At 41.9% G+C, this 21,134-nt stretch overlaps 3 protein-coding genes and 1 long non-coding RNA gene across 8 annotated transcripts; 1 reads left to right on the top strand and 3 right to left on the bottom strand.

Annotated features, from left to right (window-relative positions):
• Positions 1-106: 106 nt before the first annotated feature.
• Positions 107-5,980, bottom strand: LOC146760613 (uncharacterized). The gene is made up of 3 exons (XR_014946309.1): positions 5,878-5,980; positions 1,730-1,814; positions 107-242 (listed from the first exon to the last, which is right to left on the bottom strand). It is a non-coding gene; the product is annotated as an uncharacterized LOC146760613 (long non-coding RNA).
• CSRP3 (cysteine and glycine rich protein 3) lies at positions 427-5,451 on the top strand. Its single transcript, XM_015863374.2, has 6 exons — positions 427-473; positions 2,164-2,295; positions 3,540-3,708; positions 3,904-4,039; positions 4,657-4,750; positions 4,883-5,451. Exons 2-6 carry the CDS (start codon positions 2,184-2,186, stop codon positions 4,960-4,962), a joined length of 591 nt encoding a protein of 196 aa, XP_015718860.1. The 5' UTR covers positions 427-473; positions 2,164-2,183; the 3' UTR covers positions 4,963-5,451.
• A 56-nt stretch (positions 5,981-6,036) lies between the features above and the next one.
• Positions 6,037-14,771, bottom strand: ZDHHC13 (zDHHC palmitoyltransferase 13). Of its 5 annotated transcripts, none has more exons than XM_085548111.1 (18): positions 14,720-14,771; positions 14,299-14,444; positions 13,872-13,994; positions 13,593-13,637; positions 13,410-13,487; positions 12,621-12,765; positions 12,341-12,405; positions 11,727-11,889; positions 11,428-11,553; positions 10,978-11,111; positions 10,750-10,850; positions 9,731-9,855; positions 9,476-9,538; positions 9,011-9,104; positions 8,394-8,477; positions 7,815-7,972; positions 7,031-7,128; positions 6,037-6,319 (listed from the first exon to the last, which is right to left on the bottom strand). In XM_085548111.1, exons 6-18 carry the CDS (start codon positions 12,747-12,749, stop codon positions 6,187-6,189), a joined length of 1,473 nt encoding a protein of 490 aa, XP_085404237.1. In that variant the 5' UTR covers positions 12,750-12,765; positions 13,410-13,487; positions 13,593-13,637; positions 13,872-13,994; positions 14,299-14,444; positions 14,720-14,771; the 3' UTR covers positions 6,037-6,186. The 5 variants fall into 5 exon arrangements, with proteins under 5 accessions (XP_085404237.1, XP_085404238.1, XP_015718846.2 ...); XM_085548112.1 differs by having other exon boundaries at positions 14,299-14,441; XM_015863360.3 differs by lacking the exon at positions 13,593-13,637.
• A 1,431-nt stretch (positions 14,772-16,202) lies between these two features.
• DHCR7 (7-dehydrocholesterol reductase) lies at positions 16,203-21,026 on the bottom strand. Its single transcript, XM_015863367.3, has 8 exons — positions 20,905-21,026; positions 20,630-20,730; positions 20,258-20,480; positions 19,803-19,893; positions 18,909-19,122; positions 18,289-18,493; positions 17,713-17,844; positions 16,203-17,468 (listed from the first exon to the last, which is right to left on the bottom strand). The coding sequence occupies exons 2-8, from the start codon at positions 20,722-20,724 to the stop codon at positions 17,004-17,006; spliced, it is 1,425 nt and encodes a 474-aa protein (XP_015718853.2). The 5' UTR covers positions 20,725-20,730; positions 20,905-21,026; the 3' UTR covers positions 16,203-17,003.
• Positions 21,027-21,134: the final 108 nt, after the last annotated feature.

Here is a 21,134-nt window from a genome sequence, read left to right as displayed (position 1 = left end):
TCACATAGGGCAGTATCCAGCAGGAGGGAGTCCTGCATATACACATATATATATACACACATTTATCACTGTTTTGGTAAATTATCTTTGGCAACATGACTATGACTAAACCCTCATTTCAGGCTCCTTACGTTCCACATCCAAGCGCCGATCCATCGAGCTTTCATCTTTATTTCTGATCCATTAGGCTGCGCTCAGGAATGCGCCGTAGGTGTCATCTGAGGGGCCGCATTGTTGTCCACCTACTCACAAGTGGACACAAGGGAACAAAATGCCAGGCTTTTGTCAGCAGCTATTTTCAGCTTGGTGATAGCAATGGCATTGCTCTGATCCCCAAAGCTCTCTCCTCTTTCCCCTCCCCTCCCTGCCTATAGGGCCAGCAGCGGCAGCCCCTGCCTTTAAAGAGCACAGGAACCCCTCCAGCTCAAATCCTTTGAGGCTTAAGAGAAGAGGGAGAAACACCGAGCCACACCGTAAGTACAGCACGTGGGGTTCTGCTGGCATTTGATAGAAGGGTTTGGGTCTTTTTCCCCAATAGAAATAGCACGAACGTGTGCAAAATACTGTGCCTGAGCTCAGCTGTGATGGCTTAGACTCAGTGCAGGAACACAGAGAGAAGGATGTGGTGGAAGAAGAGGCAAAGCTGATAGCACAGCATTAGGTCTGAACAAAGGAACAGCTCCTTTGTGCTGCAGGACTTGGTTTCCAAAAGAATCAAATGATGCTGGGAGGAAAGGGGTGGGTTTTAGGTCGGTTTGTTGCTATTTGTTAAGTCATAACTAAATACTTAGTTCCAACATCAGCACATTCTGGGTTTTAGACGTGCCAGCAGCTGTTTCATTTGGCATCACTGCTGTCTATTACAGAAGCAATTCTTATCTTTATACTTATAACTGATGCAGGACATCTCACTCTATGACTAAAGCAGGACTACAGGGCACATCCCAGGACCCCCATGGAAGGGTTTTACTGTGACTTCTTTCTTGTATGGCTCCCCATCAGGTGATGCCAAAGCAGCATGGAAAATGTGCCTGCACACCCAGTCATGTTACCATAATTAGCTCAAGAGCCCTGGTTCCTCTAAGAGGTCTATAAACCACAGCCTGTAACAGCACAAGGCTCCCTATCAGAAATGGGAGAAAGGCTTCAATGGTGTTATTCCACAGCATTCCTGAGGAAGAAGGAAACAAATGCATAACCCATTCCTTCCATACAGCTCCATCGCATTTCTGCCACTGCAGATAAGCACAGCTCAAGGCAAGCTGGATTTTTCTCTCCCGCGCATCATTAGCGCTTCACAGCTGTCAGAGCAGCGAGGGAACTGACTGATAGAGTCTGAAACAGCTTAATGGCAGGGTAAAACTGAAGCTGCTTTCAGTAGCTTCTATGTTACATTGCTGCTGTGTCAAACCCCACTCTTTTATATGGAAACTAAAGAAAATTCTCAGGCTTGAGCCAGAGTTCAAAGTCCTTCCCTTAGTTCAGAACACCCCATGGTGGGTTTAATCAAATCCAAACAGGACTTTGAAAGACCTATAATAAGAAAGTGACTGGTTTTCCAAGAAGGACAGAGGCGGCCTGAGCCAGGAGCTCCAACATCCTGATAACGGGACGTGCAGATGACAAGATGACGGCACAGACCTTCCAGAAACAATGACTCAAACCAGAAGAGCAAAGCGCAGATTGTGGCTGCTCCAGCTGCGTGATAGCACAATATCAGGGCACTTACCCAGCACAGTCCAGTGACCCGAGCTCAGCTGCTGGCTCTCATGCTGCTCCCTCACACGACCTTGGGCAAGTCACTTCCATAGGCACTGGAATAGGAAACACAACACTCTCACCATCAGACTTTTAGATTTCTAACAGTGGACAAATAAAAGCCCCTTAGGAAGGGGTCACTACTTTATAACAGCAGTCACGAAGCTCAGTGACCAACGTGGTTCCATGACAGCATCCTCAGTAAGCACACTGTATCTGTGCAGCTTCACAGTGGAACTGGTTCAGATATTAACCGGATGGTGGGATGTCACACTGACAGAGAAAACTGCCATTGCTAAGGAAGCAGATCCTCCCTAGGGGCTACCTGGCAATAGCAGCTGAAAGGAAATAAAGTTAAGTACCACCTTTTTCTATTGGATTTACTCATCAAGTCTGATTCTCTAGGTTACCCTTCACATAGGAAGATGCCAAACTGGGGAGGTGGGGCCAAATGCGGTGCCTGCGAAAAGACAGTGTACCACGCTGAGGAAATCCAGTGCAATGGAAGGAGTTTCCACAAGACCTGCTTCCTCTGCAGTAAGTGCAAGTTTAAAACCACGTAATTCAGCTATTTCCATTACAGCCTGCAGTGCTTCCTTTTGCATTGCCTTGCATCCAAGGAGAAACACAATGAAGATGCTCACGGTTGGCCTAACTCAACCTGTTTGCTCATGGGACGTTTAGGGTAGGTCTTAAGCAACATAGAGGATGGTAGAAATATATCCCCTGCAGAAGTCTAAGGTCAAAAAGTAAAGGATGCAACAAAGCCTGGCTGGTAAGTACCAGGTATGTGAATTGGCTTTGCTTTCCCCTTGATTCGCAAACACTGATCAGCAGCTTTGTACTGGATCCTTCAGCATCACATACCACGTTCACGGGCTTTGCAGTGAATCAATGATGGGATTATATTCCTCCAACCTTAGTCCCCATACAGTTTGCCTACCTAGTTTCCCTGTCAGGTTACTTACAGCACAGCCATGATGGACATATAACAGGGACCTCATGCCATCAACCTGAAAGCCCCCAGTGCCAGCTATGTGCTAGCAGGTGGCAGATCCCAAAGCTATCTCAACAATAGCACTTGAAGGGCTTTTGCTCCATCTGTTGCAGTGAATTGATACTCTGTCCCTACAATGACAGAAATAGAAACACTTTACTGCTCAAGTTTCCAGCATCCTCTAACTCCCACAGCAAACATAATGACCATCTCAAAGCTGAAGAGACCACAGTTTGTATGTTTAAAAGGAATCAAATGAGGGCCTTCTGTAATTAAAGAGCATCTCTCTTGATGGGGTGGGGGCTGCCACACTCCCAGCTCCCAGTGTATGCAGACACCAAACACACACAGCATCACTATTGCTTTCTCCCCATTCATTATTGTCTCAGTTTCCAGGCGTAAGCAGCAAGGAGACTCACTTGCCTGGTAACAGAATCCACTCATTGAAGGCAGATCAGGTTTCAGATCTGCGAAGCACAGCAGAGAACTTAAGAGATCAACCTGCCTTCCATACCCATCTGATGAGACTCAGCAGACATAAGAGTGGCCTTAGCAATGGCTCTTGGCTCCACGTGCCATCCATGCCTCTCAGATAAGGGACACATGCCTACCAAGACAAGCAGCTGCTCGCACTCAGAGACTTCAGGTCCATTCAACCAGAGTCTAGATTTAAAGCAGTGACATAGAGGGTACAACTTGCACTCTACTGTGTGCCACTGTCACGGCACATTCTGTCCCCAGGTCTACTGATATTTACCCTTTATGCCTCTCTTCCTTCTGGCAGTGGCTTGCAGGAAGGCTCTGGACAGCACCACAGTGGCAGCTCATGAATCTGAAATCTACTGTAAGACTTGCTACGGGAGGAAATACGGGCCCAAAGGAGTTGGATTTGGACAAGGGGCTGGATGTCTCAGCACTGACACTGGGGACCATCTGGGCCTGAACCTGCAACAGTGAGTCCAACCCTAATGGCAGCACCATGTGTCTGCCTGGTGCTACCTGTCACTCAGGGCTGTTTCAGGTACCCTGTACCAGAGGTATTTTCCAATCACAATGATTTCCTGACTCTGTAACAGTGTCTTTTCCATGCTGGACTTGTTGATCTTAGCAGTCTTTTCCAACCCTAACACAGCAAACTTGTGTTTTAGGGGATCACCAAAGCCTGCTCGCCCTTCTACACCAACTAACCCTTCCAAGTTTGCCAAGAAGGTGGTTGATGTGGATAAATGTCCCCGCTGTGGCAAATCAGTGTACGCTGCAGAGAAGATAATGGGAGGAGGAAAAGTAAGTAAAGGTTACTAAAAATACAAACAAACCCTTTTCCCCCTACACTGATTACCTATAACTAATAACCCTTGAAGATTTTGCCTGGTTGATGAAGAAAACATAAGGTTGAATAAGCAAAACATCCAATGTACTGACTGTCAGATTTCAAGTCACATTGAAGCTATGCTTTTCCATAAGCCTACAACATTTTGCATCTTAAGGTCTGAGGGTCAACCCTTCCTTTGTGGCTCCTGCTGTCATCCTGCTATAACATCTCTTGGGACAGTTATAATCTAAACATTGATTTGTAGTGGCAAATGCAGATATATTAAAGAGATCCTATGACCAGAAAAAACAGCACTGTGATATGCTGGCCCTCTGCTCTAGAAGCTCTTACTCATTATCACATCATGATGTGGCCAAGGAGAGCGTTATCTACAGCTCTCTGCTTTTTACCAGAGTTCCAACAACAAGAGGATCATTAAATAAGATCCTAAAACTAATCTAAAAGTACTGAACTTGTAAGCCCAGGAAGACAAAATTAACCTCACCGCACAACAAGAAGCAACAGCTGTTCCTTGCATCCACTAGCTCTGCATCTTCTGTAATATAACAAACCACCTTCATCCCCTCAGCCTTGGCACAAAACATGCTTCCGCTGTGCTATCTGTGGAAAGAGTTTGGAATCTACAAACGTTACAGACAAAGATGGAGAGCTCTACTGTAAAGGTAAGAATTATTCCTTTTAGACCTAATATTGCCGTTGTGATTTGCCTTGCTGCATTGCTCGATAACAACAAATCACAAAAGCCACTTAGGGAAGCATTCACAATACTCTTTACCTTTTCCTTTCTTTTGCAGTTTGCTACGCAAAGAACTTTGGCCCCAAAGGAATTGGTTTTGGTGGCCTCACTCAAGTGGAAAAGAAAGAATGCGAGTGAAAAGAAGCGGATGCAACAGAGTCAATCTGCTGCTGATGTCAGCAGATAATAGTTGTCAAGTAAAACAAAAGCCATCACCTACAGCTTGTAACATAGGGCGTTCGTGAGATACTTTCCATCTTGCAGGACAACTCTTAGAACAGCTTAAAAAAGGTACAGTGATCAAGTCAGGTTCTTATACTAGTATTTACCACAGTTCAGACTTTAAAGAGTCACCATACTGTCCCATTCGGACAGAGATACCCTATGAATCACAAGGGTCAGAGTCTTTTGATCTAGGCCAGTTTCCTCATAGTGTTTTGAAGACTTCAACGTTATTTCTAAGGCAGAGTAGATATTATTCACTTTGACACAGTTTAGAAGTATTTGAAATTCCCTCTCTAAAAGGGAGATCCTTCTGAAGATAAAGCAAGTCTTCTTAGAATATAGAGTTTAAGTTTTGTTATTGTACATTTTCAAGCTACAATAAAGTGCTCCTATTGCTTCACATTTCTGTTTACTTCCATTTGCTTGTGTTTTACATCCCACGGTGCCACAGACTACTGCATTTCAAGGAGGAAATTTCATCTCCCATTCCTTGACTGCAAGAATTTTGTCTCATTACACTGCTTCCATCTACATTGTTAGTTCTAGACAGCATTTTACTTTGATTTCCTGAATTCAATCTGCTTCTGATAGTTTTTATTATGAAGTACTTTGACTTCCAACACACTGCTCAGCCTGCCACACTGGAATGATGCTGTAGCATCTTGTGAGCATGACTGTTAGCTGTTGTAGATCTATGTATGCAGGTGAGAATAGTTGCCTTTTTCATACATGCTAATGCTTTCTATCATCTCCTTATCAATTTTCATAACCTAACAGGGCATACACACGAGCTGAACTTAAGGCAAACAAGCTAGGCTTTGTGCTTACCTGTTCTTAAATACACTCCTGGTCGTATCTCTCATGAATCTGTTTCAATCTGTAAAATATTTCTAGAAGCATAAAAACTCTGTTTCATCACACATAAGACCCCCAAATACAGCGTTAATAGACTCTGTTCACAATGTAAGATAACCAGTTACAGGCCAATTTTTTATACTGAATTTAATTAAACTGAAGTTTATTATTTAGAACAATAAAAAAATAGAAACAAGCAGTTTTTGGAAGAATATAAAAATTAACAAAACATCCAGTTTTATTCAACTCTCAGCTCAGCAGCTTTAGGAATCAAGTAAGAATTCATACAGAATGAATGTTCATCTTCTTTATCACATTAACGTTGTATTGCTTGGTCCAGTCGACTCCATTGGGTTTGACCATACCAAAACATCTGCACTGAAAGAAGTCTGCAAGATTCTGGAAGCATCCAAGACTGAAAATGAGACAAATATTCATTAATAAACCTAACAAAAGATAACTGCAGGCATTAAAAATGTGTTCCCTAGGAAGCAGTACTTAAGGTATAAAACTGTCAGCAAAGACAGCTCTAATAGAAGAAACACAAGAATGTTCTATTCAGCATCATTCCTTTGCTGACACTCTTTAACCAGTGTTATATTTTAGAGGGATATCAGATTAAGTTCAACTCAAACATTTGAAATTAATACTAAGTAAGAATTCATCTGCTGGCACACAAGGGAATAAGGATTTTTAAGTATAATAGGGGAACTTCAGTAGTCATTTCTTCACGGAGCTAAAATAACTCAGAAAGGGCTGGTTCATAATGAAGTTCTCTCTCTGGATCTAAGGAACAGACACAGAGGATGATGAATATACTCCAGGACATTGTTCTCTCTATTTCCCAAGTCTTTCCCACTAATTGGAGCAATAGACTGACTCTGGTGCTGATACAGCCATATAGAAAGAACCAAAGTAGCTCTCAGGATGACAATTTATTCTGTAGTGTCAAGGAAGTTCTCTGCAAGGGAAATGAGGTCCAGCTCTTCCTCTTAGCATAACTCAGAACAGACACGACCAGCATGCCCATAGACTGCCCCAGTTTTGCATTCATACAACAGTGAAACAGGCCAGTGCTGAAGGGACATTATACAGTTAAAACACCATACTCTACAACAGCACTTACTTGTATGGATTTCTCCTGAGTGAAACAGGATGCTTAGAAGATTTGCTGTCCATCAGAAGGTTCATTCTCTCATGCGAAGTCAGTCCCAAGAATGCAATCTTAGAGAAAGAAAAACACAAGTAAGGGCTGAAACATGAACATCACAGATTTCAATGCTGGCAATACCAAAAGATAACTGTTAAAGGGGAGGGACTGGGAAGAAGTTGGCCATATCTAACCACTAAGTAACTCCTGCCACATTTAAGATCAACTTTTAAGTCCTTAAAATTCACTTAGGCTGAACAAGAATCTTATGCCACATTAAAAAGCTGTTTCTTAGATGGTTCAGAAAGCTCTTAATCTCATTTGCACAGCCAACACCCTCTTGGAGAGCAACAAACTGAAAGAAATTTAACAGCCCTTCCTTATTGGGATGAAATTCAGGTCATGATTTCATCGTGGCAATAGAATAACATACTGCTGAGCTCTGCCATGATATTTTCAACTTGGAATTAACTGCACTATTAAGTTTGCATGCCACTCTGGGGCAGTAACAACAGCTTTGTTAGTTAAATATGTTTCACAGTCAAAAAGATCAACACAATTGGAAGGTGATACAAGAGGTGTAATAACAGAGGGACCAGTGCAATAGAAAACAATCTTTTTCCCTTATAACACCTCACTTATCTCTAAAGATCAGGATAGGAAATCAGGTGCAATGCATTTATGGCAACAAATCACTTAGTGAAATGTGTTCATGTGGTAATTCATTATGAGAGGAATATGAACTGAAGCAAAATAATACCTGGTAAAGCTGAATAGTTAGCCACAATAAGGCCCATACAGCATGGAAGCAGGCTAGGACAAAGACGTAGGACACCCAAGGAGAGCAAGAAGTTATCTGCACCAAGTACGTCCATGCTCCATCTGCATGGTAACTTGTTTCACAGTGTTGTGACCAATCTGACAAGATTGACAATCATTTCATTATGTTTTTAAACACAGACCATTCATGTACTAAGCAAAGAATATTTGTGCAGAATACTATATATCAGCGTGCTCAAGAAATACCGCTTCCCACTTAAAAACACTCCCATGGATGCGTAACTGCTTGCTGCTCTCATTGCATACTCTTTACTTTATGTATACATCACCCACAGAAGGAACATTCAAACAACTGGTTCATTTTACTCTAAATTGAACACTGACTCCTTTCTACAATACAGAACCACAGAATGACTTAGGCTGGAAGTGACCTTAAAGATCACTCAGTTCCAGCTCCTGCAATGGGGATGGAATTAGATTGAGATACTATGCTCACTAGGAATAAGAACTATAGACAGGTCCCTGACAGCTAAATTAAAATCAGTTCACTGATACATACACAGAACAGTCTGATAAAGCAGCCAGACACTGGTCACAGTTAAGAAAGACAGGAACAGTAGGTAGTAATGGTGGTTTCCAACACCTATATTTGAGGCAAGGAAAAAAACAACAATGACATAAAGGATTTTGCAGTATCTCTCCTTCACCTCACAGGAAAAAGAAGAATGTAAAGCATTTTCTACTATCATCTCTGCTGTCCTCAAGAGAGTCTGACAAGGCTGATCTCTCCCAACTTTCTCCTGTAAGCCATTTCAGTTTATATAACAGAATTAGTCCTGATAAAGTCATCCAGCATTATTCTCTATTTTAGAGCACATCAGCTGTTAGCTGGATGAGGACTCATTATGCTAACACAGCTCTGCACAGCTGTCTTATACAACTGAAAAATCTATACTATTCAATTTAAATTGCTTCACCTTGATGCCTCTTAAAATTGCTAGTCCTTAAGAAAATAGATTTATATCAGATACAACTCTTTCTGGCAACTCTCAGTAACCCCTTTAGTCTCTCCAGTGTGTTCTTGCACCAGATTTGCTCTTTAAGTAGACAAACGTTATTTCTGCAGCATCTTTTAAGGCATGGAGTTTTCTAATTCGATAAAGCAAACACTCTTACCTATGCACTGTGCAATCCACAGAGAATGCTGATCGTATCTGGCTACACACAAATCACAAAGAAGGCAATGCACAGATCTCAAAGGCTTCCTTACCTGTGTGAGAAGAAAGGAAAGGAATATAGTCAGAGCAAAAGCATCTGCTTTGATCAAAGCTGATGGGCACTACTATATATTATAACTATTACTATATAGTGGGCCTCAAACATAGAACACATAAGAATTTTCTAGATTTTACAGAAAATAGATTTTAAATTAAGAATGCAACCCAATGATCTAAAGGTTCTTCATCACCATAAGTAAGAAAATGAAGCCTAACATAGAACAAGCAGTGTATGTACCTTTCCAACTTACCTCCATCATCCTACATAGCACTCACATGACAAGGAGGAGAAAAACAGTCATTGCACTGAACTACTATTGAGGGAAAAATAAAAACAGGAAAGAAATATCAAAGCTTTACTTACAAGACAGGACGTGCAGAACGTTCTGAAGTCCAAGCACCCTGCTTCTGCAAGAGCTACGATGTTCTGAAAGATAAAACAGTTTCTGTGTGCATTTGGATCACATTTTATGGCCACCTACCAAGATCTGTATGTGAGGCCATTTGCAGACATTAAGCACTTATATCTTTCACTGTTTTCAAGTTTAACAAAGATACATTTGGTGAAAAATGAATCGATCAGAAGCGCAGCCATGGTGCAGCATATGTCACAGCTTACCTCCTTTTTGTCTTTTTCTGAAGACTTGATATATCCAGGATCAGTCCTCCAGGTTTTGTAGAAAAAATAAAGCAGACCCACAATGCTGAACATGACAGGGATCTCAAAAATGGTATTGGTTACATGTAACATTTACATTAAGGAATATATTCTCTCACCACTTACTACCACTGTTTGCCAAATCAATGTGGCATTTCAGACCAGGTGTTTGATAGTAAGAGCAGAAAGTCACCTCACTAAGCCACAACCCTTAGCAATACTGCTGTGCAGAACATCTACCTTAAAACCTTACAGTTAGAATTCCTGCCTTCTTTTAATTTAGATGACACCAAGAAAACCTTAGAACTTCACAGAGCAACAGTTAATGACAGGATTTTCATTGCAACATGCACACACGTGTATCTCTCATAGGAATATATGTGATCAGTTCATCAAAATTAATCATGATAATTCCATTAAGGTCTTAATTGGAAACAGTACCAAAAAAAACCTACATGAAGGATGAAGTAATTAAAAATGAATTAAAATGGAGTAGCAATATATTATAGCTGGTTTAGTACTAAATTATTTACATTGTAAGTTCCTCCCTAATGGCCTTCCCTCTCACAAAGCTTAATCAATAAATAGATGCCTTCTGTGTAAGAAGGCTCTGAAAAGTGAGAGTAGACAATTAAATAGGTGCACTCATCAGTTCAAAGGCCTATTCAAAGAAAGGCAGAACTGAATGTACTATGTACTGACCTCTGAACACGCAGATTCCAGGGCAGACTGGAGAATGGAAGATCTGCTTCCATGGGATTTAAATAGATTTGTTTGCCTGATGTTGTTATTTACTTGTTTTTAAAGCAGAAGCATAAATGCCACCAACTGCTGAATCATTGTTATTTATACATAAGAGATGCTTTTAAAACGGCACTGTGTGATGCATGTGTTATTCAGCTTTAATACCAAAATACATCACTGGATGATCCCAAACAGGGAACATTGTAGTCACTGCATTCCTCCAGTATAAAGGATATCAGGCATGAACCAGAAAAACCACGTCATGGACATCCAAAAGATGGAACTCAGCATCAGTGCTGTGGGAAGATACCTCAGATTCTTGAATCCCACAAAATGCCTGAAAGAAGGTGAAAATAAAAGAGCGTTTTTCTTTCATCCCAAATCGATCATCACAAAGTACAGACTTAAAACTTCATATTGCATCTATTAACAATAAACACATAGAAAGGGAGAAATCTACAAACCTCACGAACAGAGCCATCCCAACCAGCAGAAAGAAAAGCAGACATCCTTTCAGAAGCCAAGACTCAGAATTTAAGCTCATTACGTATCCTATGGCCCACATCAAAGTCAAGCAAGATGCCAGCAGCAGGAATAGCTGTTAAAAGACAACAAAATAGTCAAGCAGGATTTATTTCAATAACATTCACATCACATAATAATGAATGCTGAGAGACTCAAGATAGGTAGCAAAGGTAGCAAACATCTCATAACTGGGGATAAGGAGAGAGGGAAACAACAGTGGGAAGAGGGGGAGAAAGCACACCCAAAGAACAGGAAGGTGCTTCTAAACAGTTTCATTTTTGAGTGCCTGGTTTTGGAAGCCTGAGAAGATCCTGTTGTCAGTATGGAGTTAAGTTACATTTTATTCTGAACACAGAATGCTGAAGCTTTCCTTCCATTAGTGATATTACCTCGTATTTCTCCATTATTCTCAGTAACCTGTTATTTCTTCTGCTTCGGATTCTTTCTTCCTCCACTAGCATATAAACCATGAAGCGATTCTGAGTTTGAATTGCTAGGTCAAGCGCTGTCTCTCCCTTTAACAACAAAGTTTATGTGGTCATACGCTTAACACATGAATGTCATCCTTTGTAACAGCAACAAGAAATGAAATGAGTTTAAAACAAGAACTTACTGGCTTCTTCCAGAACTTACTGGCTTCTTAACACCACAAAGATGAAAGAAACACAAATAAGGAAAGAAACTATACCTTGGCATTTTTTATGTCCATGTTAGCACCAGCTTCTAGCAGCAGCTCCACTGCACTAACATTTCCTGACGTTATTGCCCAGTGCAGCGCAGTGTTCCTCTCAATGTTGTCGACAGCATTGAGGGAGGGGTTAAACTTTAGCAGAAACCTTGTGGGTTCTGGTCTAAATGAAAACAGAGTTAATAAGCAGAACATAAGCTACACTAGAGAGGAAACTTTTGTACACCTTATTAACAGAAAACACTGCTAACATCTGATGTAATGTAACAGCAAATATAACTGTTTAATCTCTCAACAAGCTAATCAGCAACAGACCCAAGTTTAGAAAACAGAACTCATCCTTTGTTTCACCTTCATTTCAAGGAAAGCACAATGATGCATCCACCTGGTCCAGCTGCAAAACTAAACTACTTTAAGACATCCCTTTTGGGGGGTGGGTCTTTCTTTACTATGCCAAGTTAGCTCCTTCATTTCCAGCATCTTGGATGTGTAGTATTTTACAACAACTAGAAGAGAAAAACCTGTCACTCTAATAAGTTCATAGAAGAAAAGATGCAGCACTGCACCCAGGAATGAGTGGACAACAGATTCTTTTATAGTTATTCCCCACTTACCCCATCACTCTTTGTGCTGATAACATTAATGGCGTAAATCCATTGAAGTCTGCTGTGTCTACGTTCTAGGGATAAGAAAAAAATAAGAAGGGATAAGTAAAGTGGTTTATTACAAAAAAAAGATCATATATCAGTACATAAACATAGCACATATAGCACAGGGAAATACTAAACACATGCATGTACTTTAGGAGATAAAATTCTAAGTCCACAAGGTATTTTCAGAGTACAACCAGCTACTTGTAAGCAGAAAATAACACTTGGGATATCAGCAACATACCTGGCCCTTCGATATGAGGTAAGCTACAATGGGCACGTGTTGAAACAGCACTGCCAAATGAATGCTGCTGAATCCTTCCCCATCAATAAGACTGGGATCTGCTCCACACTTCAACAACAAGATGACCATGGGTAGGTGTCCTTGTCTGTAATGATATATAAAACTACAGCAATAACAAAAAGCTTGAAATCTTAATGAAAGTGTCACCTTCATTCATGCAGAACTTCCTATGCTCCATTTTCTGTCTATTTCCTTGTCCTGTCTCCACACACTGCTGTAAAGAGTCTGGCCTCGGCACTTTGCCTCCCCCACCTCAGATATTTATAGACCCGGATCAGGTCCCCTCTCAGTCTATTCTCAAGGCTAAACAGACCCAGTTCACTCAGCCTTTCTTCACAGGGGAGATGCTCCAGGCCCTTCACCATCTTAGTGGCCCTCCACCGGACTCTTTCCAAGAGATCCCTGTCTTTTCACACTGGGGAGCCCAGAACTGGACACAGGACTCCAGATGAGCCCTTACCAGGGCAGAGTAGAGGGGCAGGATCACCTCCCTCAACCTGCTGGCCATGCTCTTAGGACCTAAGAGGACAATTCTGACTAGCACAGCTCTAGGACAAGTTCAAAATGCTCGCCTGCCTGAAGTACAGACACACGTATAACACAACCTGGTGGCCTGAAAAGCTGTTGAGAGTCAGAGAACAGATCCCAGTATAATTATGGATATGCTATCAAGTTCTGTGTAATTTAGCAAAGGAAACACATATCAATTTAACATCACCACAGTCATACCTAATGGCCCAGTGAAGGGGAGTTGAATTCAAGTCTCCACCTAGCTGATCCACCACTGCACCTTTGGAGATATAGTATCTGCATAATAGCAACAGAACAAGATTAGAATAACACATAATAAAATACAAAAATACCAATGATAACATAAGGGTAATACCAAGTAGCTTGTAATAAATAAGTTACCTCTAGAAAAGCAAATAGATGACAATACTTCTGTAGAAAAGGATGCTGCTTTGAGAAAACAAGTAAAAACAGTAAGTAGCCCCTTAAAAGTCAACTTCAATCTCTATCAAACAAAACAAATCCAGGAAATCCTAATGACTTCACTTAGAACCTAATTTAGTGCAGAAAGGAAGCGTAGTAACTACACATCATTGACAGCACACACACACTGGCTTGAAGCACTCACAATCAAGAGCAACAGAATGCTCAAGGCACTTTCACGTGGACTACAGAGCTTACTTCACCAGATCCTGTCTGTTGTTTATTGCTGCCCAGTGAAGAAGAGTCACATTCTCTTTGTCTGGTTGTCGAACATCGTATCCTGCTTCCACCAGCTCTTTGCACCGCTCCACCATTCCATACCTTAAACAAGGAAAAAAAACCAAACTGACTTAACTCTTCAATATCTTCCCATTCAAACTGCACCACACATGAAAGATTTCATCTCTGTAAGCCTTGCTCAAGAGTTCCACCTCAAATTCAATGAAAGCCTTGCAAAAAGGAGTTGGTCTGAGCCTCGATACAGAACAGACTTGGTTGAAACATTATTGCTTATGACAAAAATGCTTAAAATAATACACTTCGAGAGCCCTAACGTTTTTCAACACCCAGAATGGAAAACGAAACACTTATGTTAGAACTTTGCCCACATAAAGCACACACTTACTGCGTAGCCTTCACAATATCACACGTGCTGGGGTCTTCAGCATCTGGGTGCAGTCCTGGCAGCACTGGCACATCTTTCTCTCTGCAGACGCTATGGCAGCCGTGCACATGAGGTCGGTGAGGCCCATGGCAATGCTTTTTACACTGCTGGTTAACAAAAGGTCCATCATCAAACACTGGATGAAGTACGGTGATACTTCTCTCTTTGCAAGGCACCATTCTCGCCATACACACATAGAGATGTGGCACTGAGGGTCACCTAACACTGTAGGGGTGGGCTGGGGATCTCACGTCCTCACCAACCCCGAGTGAGCCCATACTTCGGGAAGACCCCCCGGCGGCACCAGCCACCCTCCCCCCGGCTCTCACCGCCCCTACGGCTGCTATCCGGCCCATAGAGCCCACCCTGAGCCCCTCACTACCGGGCCGCCCCCGGCCATGCCGCCAGCCCAGCGCCGCTGCTTCCTGCTTCCTGGTTACCGGCACGCGGGGCGGGGCCAGGAGTTAGGGAGACAACCGGCAAAGTGCGGCTGATGAAGCCTTCCTTATGCTGAAAGGTAGAGATCAGACCCCAGCAGTGCCACCTTACAGCAATACAGGTTGTTAAACATGGGAAGCCCTCCCGCTGGCCACCTACAGATGGGCTACTTACAGTCAATAGCGGCTATCTGCTGGAAGGTAGTGATTCCCCCTCAGCCTGCTGCACCCTGCTCAATGGCTTTTGGTATTTTTCTCCCTGAAATAGTCCAAAGTAAATGTATTAAACCACCACGCTTTGAACTTCTTTACTGCTCCAAATAATTATCCGGAGTTATAGCACAGTATTAATAAATACGAAATATCAGAGCCAAAGTTAACCTAATGCACTCAAAAATCCTTCAGGGCCGAACACATATTGGCATTCTGAAGGCAAAAGATCCAAATATGCCCATACAAGATGTAGCACGTATATGACTCTATCTGCATTCAATTGTCTTTTAAATGACTCAGTTTTAAAGGCTGACATCGGTTTCAGGTGGCTTAGAGCACTGCTGACATGCCACGTTAACAGGAAGCTTACAGAACGGATAGTTTTTGGTAATGCTTCCCCCAAATTCATTTATTCATAAGAAATATAAGCCTTAGCATGATCCCCATACACACACAGTTCACTCTGATGCAGTCTATGTGTCACGCAGACAGAAATGAAGCTCTGTATGGAAAGGAGGAAAGCCTGAAGAGCCAGGATCTGTCATGCTCACATCAACCAGGATGAGAATTTAACCCAGCAATGGCACCTTGACAAACACCTCACAACTAATTGCTCCCTGCCACAAGCTTCACAATTTCCCATTGAAGAATCCTCACTTGCAGCAGCGAGGTTATCTGCAGGGTAAAGTTCTCAACAGCTGCAGTTAATTCTGCATCAGGTAATTCCCCAATTAAATTTTTAGGGTAAAAAGTAAATTCCAAGTAAATTCCCCAGTTTTATTTTTTAAATGCTGACGTTATTACTGGCCTTAACTGGGCAGTTTCTTCCATCAGTCATCCAGGATTTATCAGTGAAAAGACAGGAACATGTCATGCTGTGCAAGGCTATGGTAATTTAGAGCTCAGATTTTCTGGCAATATTTAAAGAGCTTTTGTACAAACAGCTGTCAGTACAATTTCCAAGGCTACTCGAGAAAAGGATCTAAGTATGTGGTCTCAAGCAGGCTGAGAAATCTAAATCAACCTTAGCAGTGAGGTGCCAGCAAGCAATGGGCTCCACCAGCCCTTGAGTCCCACACTCTATCTCCCCCTTCCTCTGCTTCCTTTCTGCATGCTTCAATTTGCTCTTCGAGGAGCTCCTTTAGAATCCTGTAACCTTGAAGGATAACTATTAACAAGAAAAAGAGCTGAAAGGAAAATCAGCTGTATATTATATTTTTTGTCGTCAAACTAAGGTTTTATTTCTCAAACCATTACAAACATCAAATGTTACTTTAGATAAAAATGACAGTGAACAAAGTTTTTTATCCACAGTAAGAAATCAGCCTATACTCAGTAGCTTCAAAAAGCAAGTCTGGTTTCAGTATCACAATAAAAACCACTTGATCACGGACCACATATCTCCAGTGCTAATGGAATTATTGAGCCATCCCATCTTATACAAGCCTGCATAAAGAACTCAAGTTAGATTACACCCAACTCCTGAAACACTAGTTTAGATATTTCCTAGGTTAACCTCTTCAAAAGCAAAACGAAAGCCTCCTTCAGATCATTACCCAACATAGGTTATGACTGTCACTAACAACCACAATGTTCCTTTCCTGAAGCAATCACAACATTGTTTTCCTCCTACTCTAATTCACTGGTTACTGGCTTCAAGTACTCGGCTGTTGTGAAGAGTGAGGCCTCCTCCCAGCACTGGAGAGATTTCAGGTGTCTAAAAGCATGCAACTGTTCTTCAATTCCAAGGTAGTTCAGAGAGAGGAAAGAAGAGCTCCTGGTAAAACAGATCTTTATGGAGATGTCTATTAAAAAGGTCAATTCCGTTCCTTGTTTCATTTACTTTAAACAGTCTACCTGCTTATTAGAAGCACATTCCATTAAGGATAGTTTTTCAGGCGCCTTTTGTTCCCCAGGGAGCTGTGTAATTTCCAACATATTTCTGTTAGTTTAACTGTGCGAATAAGCTCTTTTCACTTAAAAGAAAGTTTATTTCCCTCAGATTCTGTGTCAGCCTTAGAACAGCCCTGGTATGAGCCGGTAGGGTACTGCAGCAGTGTAACGTTTCCAATCCTTCCCATATTTGCTGTAACAACGGTGTTCATCCCTAATGCAACGGTGAGTTAGCAGAATAGTCATATAAATAATGTAGAAGTAAGGCAAGATGTGTTCAAACCCACAGGTCAGACAATAGGCCAAGGAGCCCATCAGATCTCCAGTGTAGTTAAAATGGCGTGCCCACCCCCAGAACCCCGAGGTCAGCAGCTTGCTGTAGTACTTGGTCCCATCCGCAGACATGTAAGAGCACTCAATGTAGTCGGGCTTCTTCCCCCATATCTTGCAGTTGCCATTGGTACGGCGGAAGAGATCTTTCTGGTGGTTCGTCATTCTGAAGATGTAATAGCCAACCAAGCCCAGCACCAAGATCGCGATGGCATTAGCTGTGGAGAGCTCAACAGGGTGGTAAACCAAATATAAACCCTGTGAGGCAGAACAGAGACATTCAGTGGTTTACTTTAAAAAATCACACCTGCAGTGCCAGACAAATTCTTTGACCCACAACAGCCCAGAATAAGAGCATTAGAATAAGCATGAAAATTCATCCTATCAGTAATAACATGGAAGCTGTAAGGAAGTTAAATAACAAACAGCCATCTGCTAGAGAGAATGTTTCTGGAAAGCTGCTTTTCTTTTATCCCAAACGCCAGTTGTCCCCTATCTTTACCTGCAGAGTGTAGAGGTAAGGCAACCAAACGCAGTCTCCCCAGCCCAAGTACCATCCAAAATGATCGTGGCAGATATCAATGGTTTTCAAATACCAGGCTTCATTCCAGAAAAAGTCCAGAACATAAATACCCTGAAAAAGAATGACTGTACATTAATAATGTAACGCTGTCACCTGACATCCTGTTTAACAGTATCAACCTGATCTTTCTGTACTGTCTTGTCTCAAAACAAACCTGTTTTTAACACCTCAACGATAGGGTACCAAGAGGAACATAGCATATACAGGAAGAACTACGCTACATTTATAGAGCTAAAAAAACAACAAGCAAGCAAAGCAGCATTAATCAAAATAAGTAACATTGCTATTCTCCCTGTACTAACAGATACACTGGATTATTCCCATTAGCTTTCTGAATAAAGATGTGCAAAGAAGCAAGGCCCAGCACATCATCACTGCATGGTATTGGTCAGGCCAGGAAGAACAGTGTAGGTTCAAATTCAGTGCAGGAATTTTTCCTACTTTAATAGTAGTTTATTTTCAAATTGATATCTTATTCTCCTCCTCCCAGTTTACCTGAAGGACATTGACAAGGATCATTGAGTTGGTTACGTGACCATACAGCTCCTGCTGTTTAGCAGCATAAGAAAGGTTAATCAGGGTCCAGGCTACGATACCAGGGCGTCCATTGAAGAACAGCTTGAAATCAAACCATTTTCCTATTCGCGGGTTAAATTCAATCCCCATCATGTAGTCGTAAAAGAAGTTGCCTGTGAATTTGCTAGAAAATACAAAAGATTAGAAATTTATGTAGTTATAATATATACAAGTGCTTAGTATTCCAATTATACATAGTAAATTATTTCCCAAGGTGTAACAGGGATAGAAAGCCTAAAACCATGTCATGTTGTATGAGATCACTCAAATAGATCCAGCCAAAGCATTTCATTAGTAAAAGGTCAATTTTAGATTCATGGGCATCCCAGTTTAAACTTGTTATCACTTTTCAGCACTCCAACAATAACCTTACTTGTTAGGCACATGCAAGACATATATTCATGACACTGAGGCTGCAACAACTACTTGACGTGCACCATCCTCTGTGTTTCATGCTGCATGTAAGGAATCGCAGCTCTACAATGGCCCAGCCACATGTCTGATTTCCTAGTACTCTCATATCATTGGAAAACACGTACCAATCTTTGGCATTAGTAGGGAAAAAGTAGCCTTTAATCATCGCAAATGTGGAAACCACATATCCCAGGATATTGGCACACCACAGCAGAGGAATCCAATTGTCAAAAATGATGGTAGGTGAGAAGAAGTGGAAATAATAGGCATTTGCAAACCAAAGTACATGGGTAATGATCCAAGCCTGGAGACCATTGATTTCATACTTATTTACAACACCTAAAATGTGAAGAAGAAAAAACAAATCAGTAGAGCTGATAGTTCATTAGTACAGTTATTAGCATGGACATTCATACAGTACCCAGAAGCTCAACATCCCAGTGCTTGTAGAAGAGCCAACTCTCCTTACCTGCCCTGAACATCAACTTCCCAACCTTGCAGTGCTTTTCTGAGTCTCATTATACTCTGCTATAACCTCTTAGGCTAAGCTTTTTCTTCACTCTCTTCACAAAATGGTGGATTTGCAACCTCACGTGAAATTTACTAAGGTTTCACATCACCCTTTGCTCACATCACACATTTTGCTCAGATTTTGCAAGTTACCTTGGCTAAAATGGGTGTGACTGCATTGTCAGATACTAGCAATAGCCTGCTGTTGGTCTGTAATTTTACTGCTTACAACCTGCATTTTTCCACTGCTGTTATGCTGCTTGCTGAGCTTTCTTTAGACATGAATCACCTAATTGCACAACCAATAGTTTTACTAGCATTAAGAGATAGAAATTCTACAAGTTACTCTAAAAGATGAATGATTTGTCGGATTACTATAAACATATGGAAAGTGAAAACATTTACAAGCCTCTTCCAGATACAAAGAGACTATTAAAGATGAAGTACAGAATGGCTATCATTCAAAAAGAATATGAGTAGGTTGCAGAATATTCCAAGGCAAAGCTTACCAGCAGGAGTGACAGCACCTTCTTGTACACCTCCTACATAGCCAGGAATAAACTTGTGGCAGAAGTCAGGAACAAACACATATAAAATCACCTAGAAGTGACAGACACATGAACAGTTCAAAAGGGACAGGATAAAAACCACAGATGCTGCTTCATACACATAACAGAAGATAATGCTCTGCAGTTTCGACTACTCAATCAACATATATTGTAAGATGAGCTATTGTGTTTTTACACTATAAACATGTCCCACCTACTAAACAACTGTAAAGATGCACTTCATATATGACTATAGCCCTTATTTGGTGGGGAAGGAGGACTGCTGCAACTAGATTTGGGTCCCCATCCTCTAATTTAACCTGTTATAACTAAGTACTCTTTTACAGTCTGCCTATAGAAAATTGCATTCCTTCCACAACTAGTTTGATACACTTACTCATAACTCAGCAACACACCTGGAAAGCAATCCAAGCACCATAGATACCAACAGCCGTGTAGGTCAGCGAAGGGGTATTGCTCCAGATGTCAGACAGATGCTTATTCCCCATGAGCAAGCTGATGAGTGGGTCAGTCAGAGAGCACTGATACTGGTGGCAGGACATGATGAAGTAATACACAATCAGAGGTGCAAATGCAAGTAGAAAAAGAATGCTCGCCAAGGAAAACCAGTCCACCTCCCTGTAACCAAGAACAGAACCATGGCTGTTTCCAGCTGCATCATTAGCACCACAGCCATTTCTTTCTAACAGCATAAAGCTCAAAAGCAACGTGACACCTATAAAAGAAAGAACCAACATGAAATACAATGCTGATTGAGTTTCTCTCACCAAGCTCTCCCCCATTGTGCCTGAGGAACCTGAGCACCATTCCGGGTGCTTTTGTGATTTCTTTCTTCGTGTTTTTTCTCCCGATGGGCCGCCATGGTGTTCTGTGTGAAAGAAAACATTTGGTGTTATTCCAGCTGGTTCTTCAATGGATCTTTTAGCTGCACAGCTTGCTTAAAACTCCTATACAGCCCTCAATACAAGGAGCTTGGAAACAAAGACGAGAATAAAAGCATCTTCCCTAAATCTTTACACCTTGGCCTGGCTCTAACACTCACCTTATGCTACCCGGCTCTCAATGCTGTGTGCCGACCCACTGATTTCAGTTCATATATCGATTATCCATCCGCCCCCCGCGCTACCGGCACAGAAACCCCACAGCCAACTCCGCGCATCACCCGTCCCACCCCGCGGTGCCTGATTGGCGGAGCGCCCTCAACCCATGGGCGGAGGCGGTGGGGCGGCTTTAGGGGCGGCTTTAGGGGCGGGCTGTTCCGCTGCCCTCCCC

The sequence above is a fragment of the Coturnix japonica genome, chromosome 5 (genome assembly GCF_054131305.1).
Source record: "Coturnix japonica strain WE chromosome 5, WE-NBRP24, whole genome shotgun sequence".
Taxonomy (NCBI): domain Eukaryota; kingdom Metazoa; phylum Chordata; class Aves; order Galliformes; family Phasianidae; genus Coturnix; species Coturnix japonica.
This window is presented reverse-complemented; position numbering and strand designations above follow the sequence as displayed.

Bases quoted from the DNA above. Each gene is read 5' to 3' on its own strand.
- CSRP3 (XM_015863374.2), top strand. From the start codon at position 2,184: ATGCCAAACTGGGGAGGTGGGGCCAAATGCGGTGCCTGCGAAAAGACA. The intron at 2,296-3,539 runs GTAAGTGCAAGT...TCCTTCTGGCAG, and splicing joins CAAGACCTGCTTCCTCTGCA to TGGCTTGCAGGAAGGCTCTG. The intron at 4,040-4,656 runs GTAAGTAAAGGT...TCATCCCCTCAG, and splicing joins AGATAATGGGAGGAGGAAAA to CCTTGGCACAAAACATGCTT.
- ZDHHC13 (XM_085548110.1), bottom strand. From the start codon at position 14,525: ATGGCGAGAATGGTGCCTTGCAAAGAGAGAAGTATCACCGTACTTCAT. The intron at 13,488-13,871 runs GTAAGCTCTGTA...GCTATTATGCAG, and splicing joins AACAGACAGGATCTGGTGAA to ATACTATATCTCCAAAGGTG. The intron at 10,851-10,977 runs GTTTGTAGATTT...ACCTTCTTTCAG, and splicing joins GGGATGGCTCTGTTCGTGAG to GCATTTTGTGGGATTCAAGA.
- DHCR7 (XM_015863367.3), bottom strand. From the start codon at position 20,724: ATGGCGGCCCATCGGGAGAAAAAACACGAAGAAAGAAATCACAAAAGC. The intron at 20,481-20,629 runs GTGAGAGAAACT...TCTTGGTTACAG, and splicing joins GCACAATGGGGGAGAGCTTG to GGAGGTGGACTGGTTTTCCT. The intron at 19,123-19,802 runs GTAAGCTTTGCC...TTCACATTTTAG, and splicing joins AGGTGCTGTCACTCCTGCTG to GTGTTGTAAATAAGTATGAA.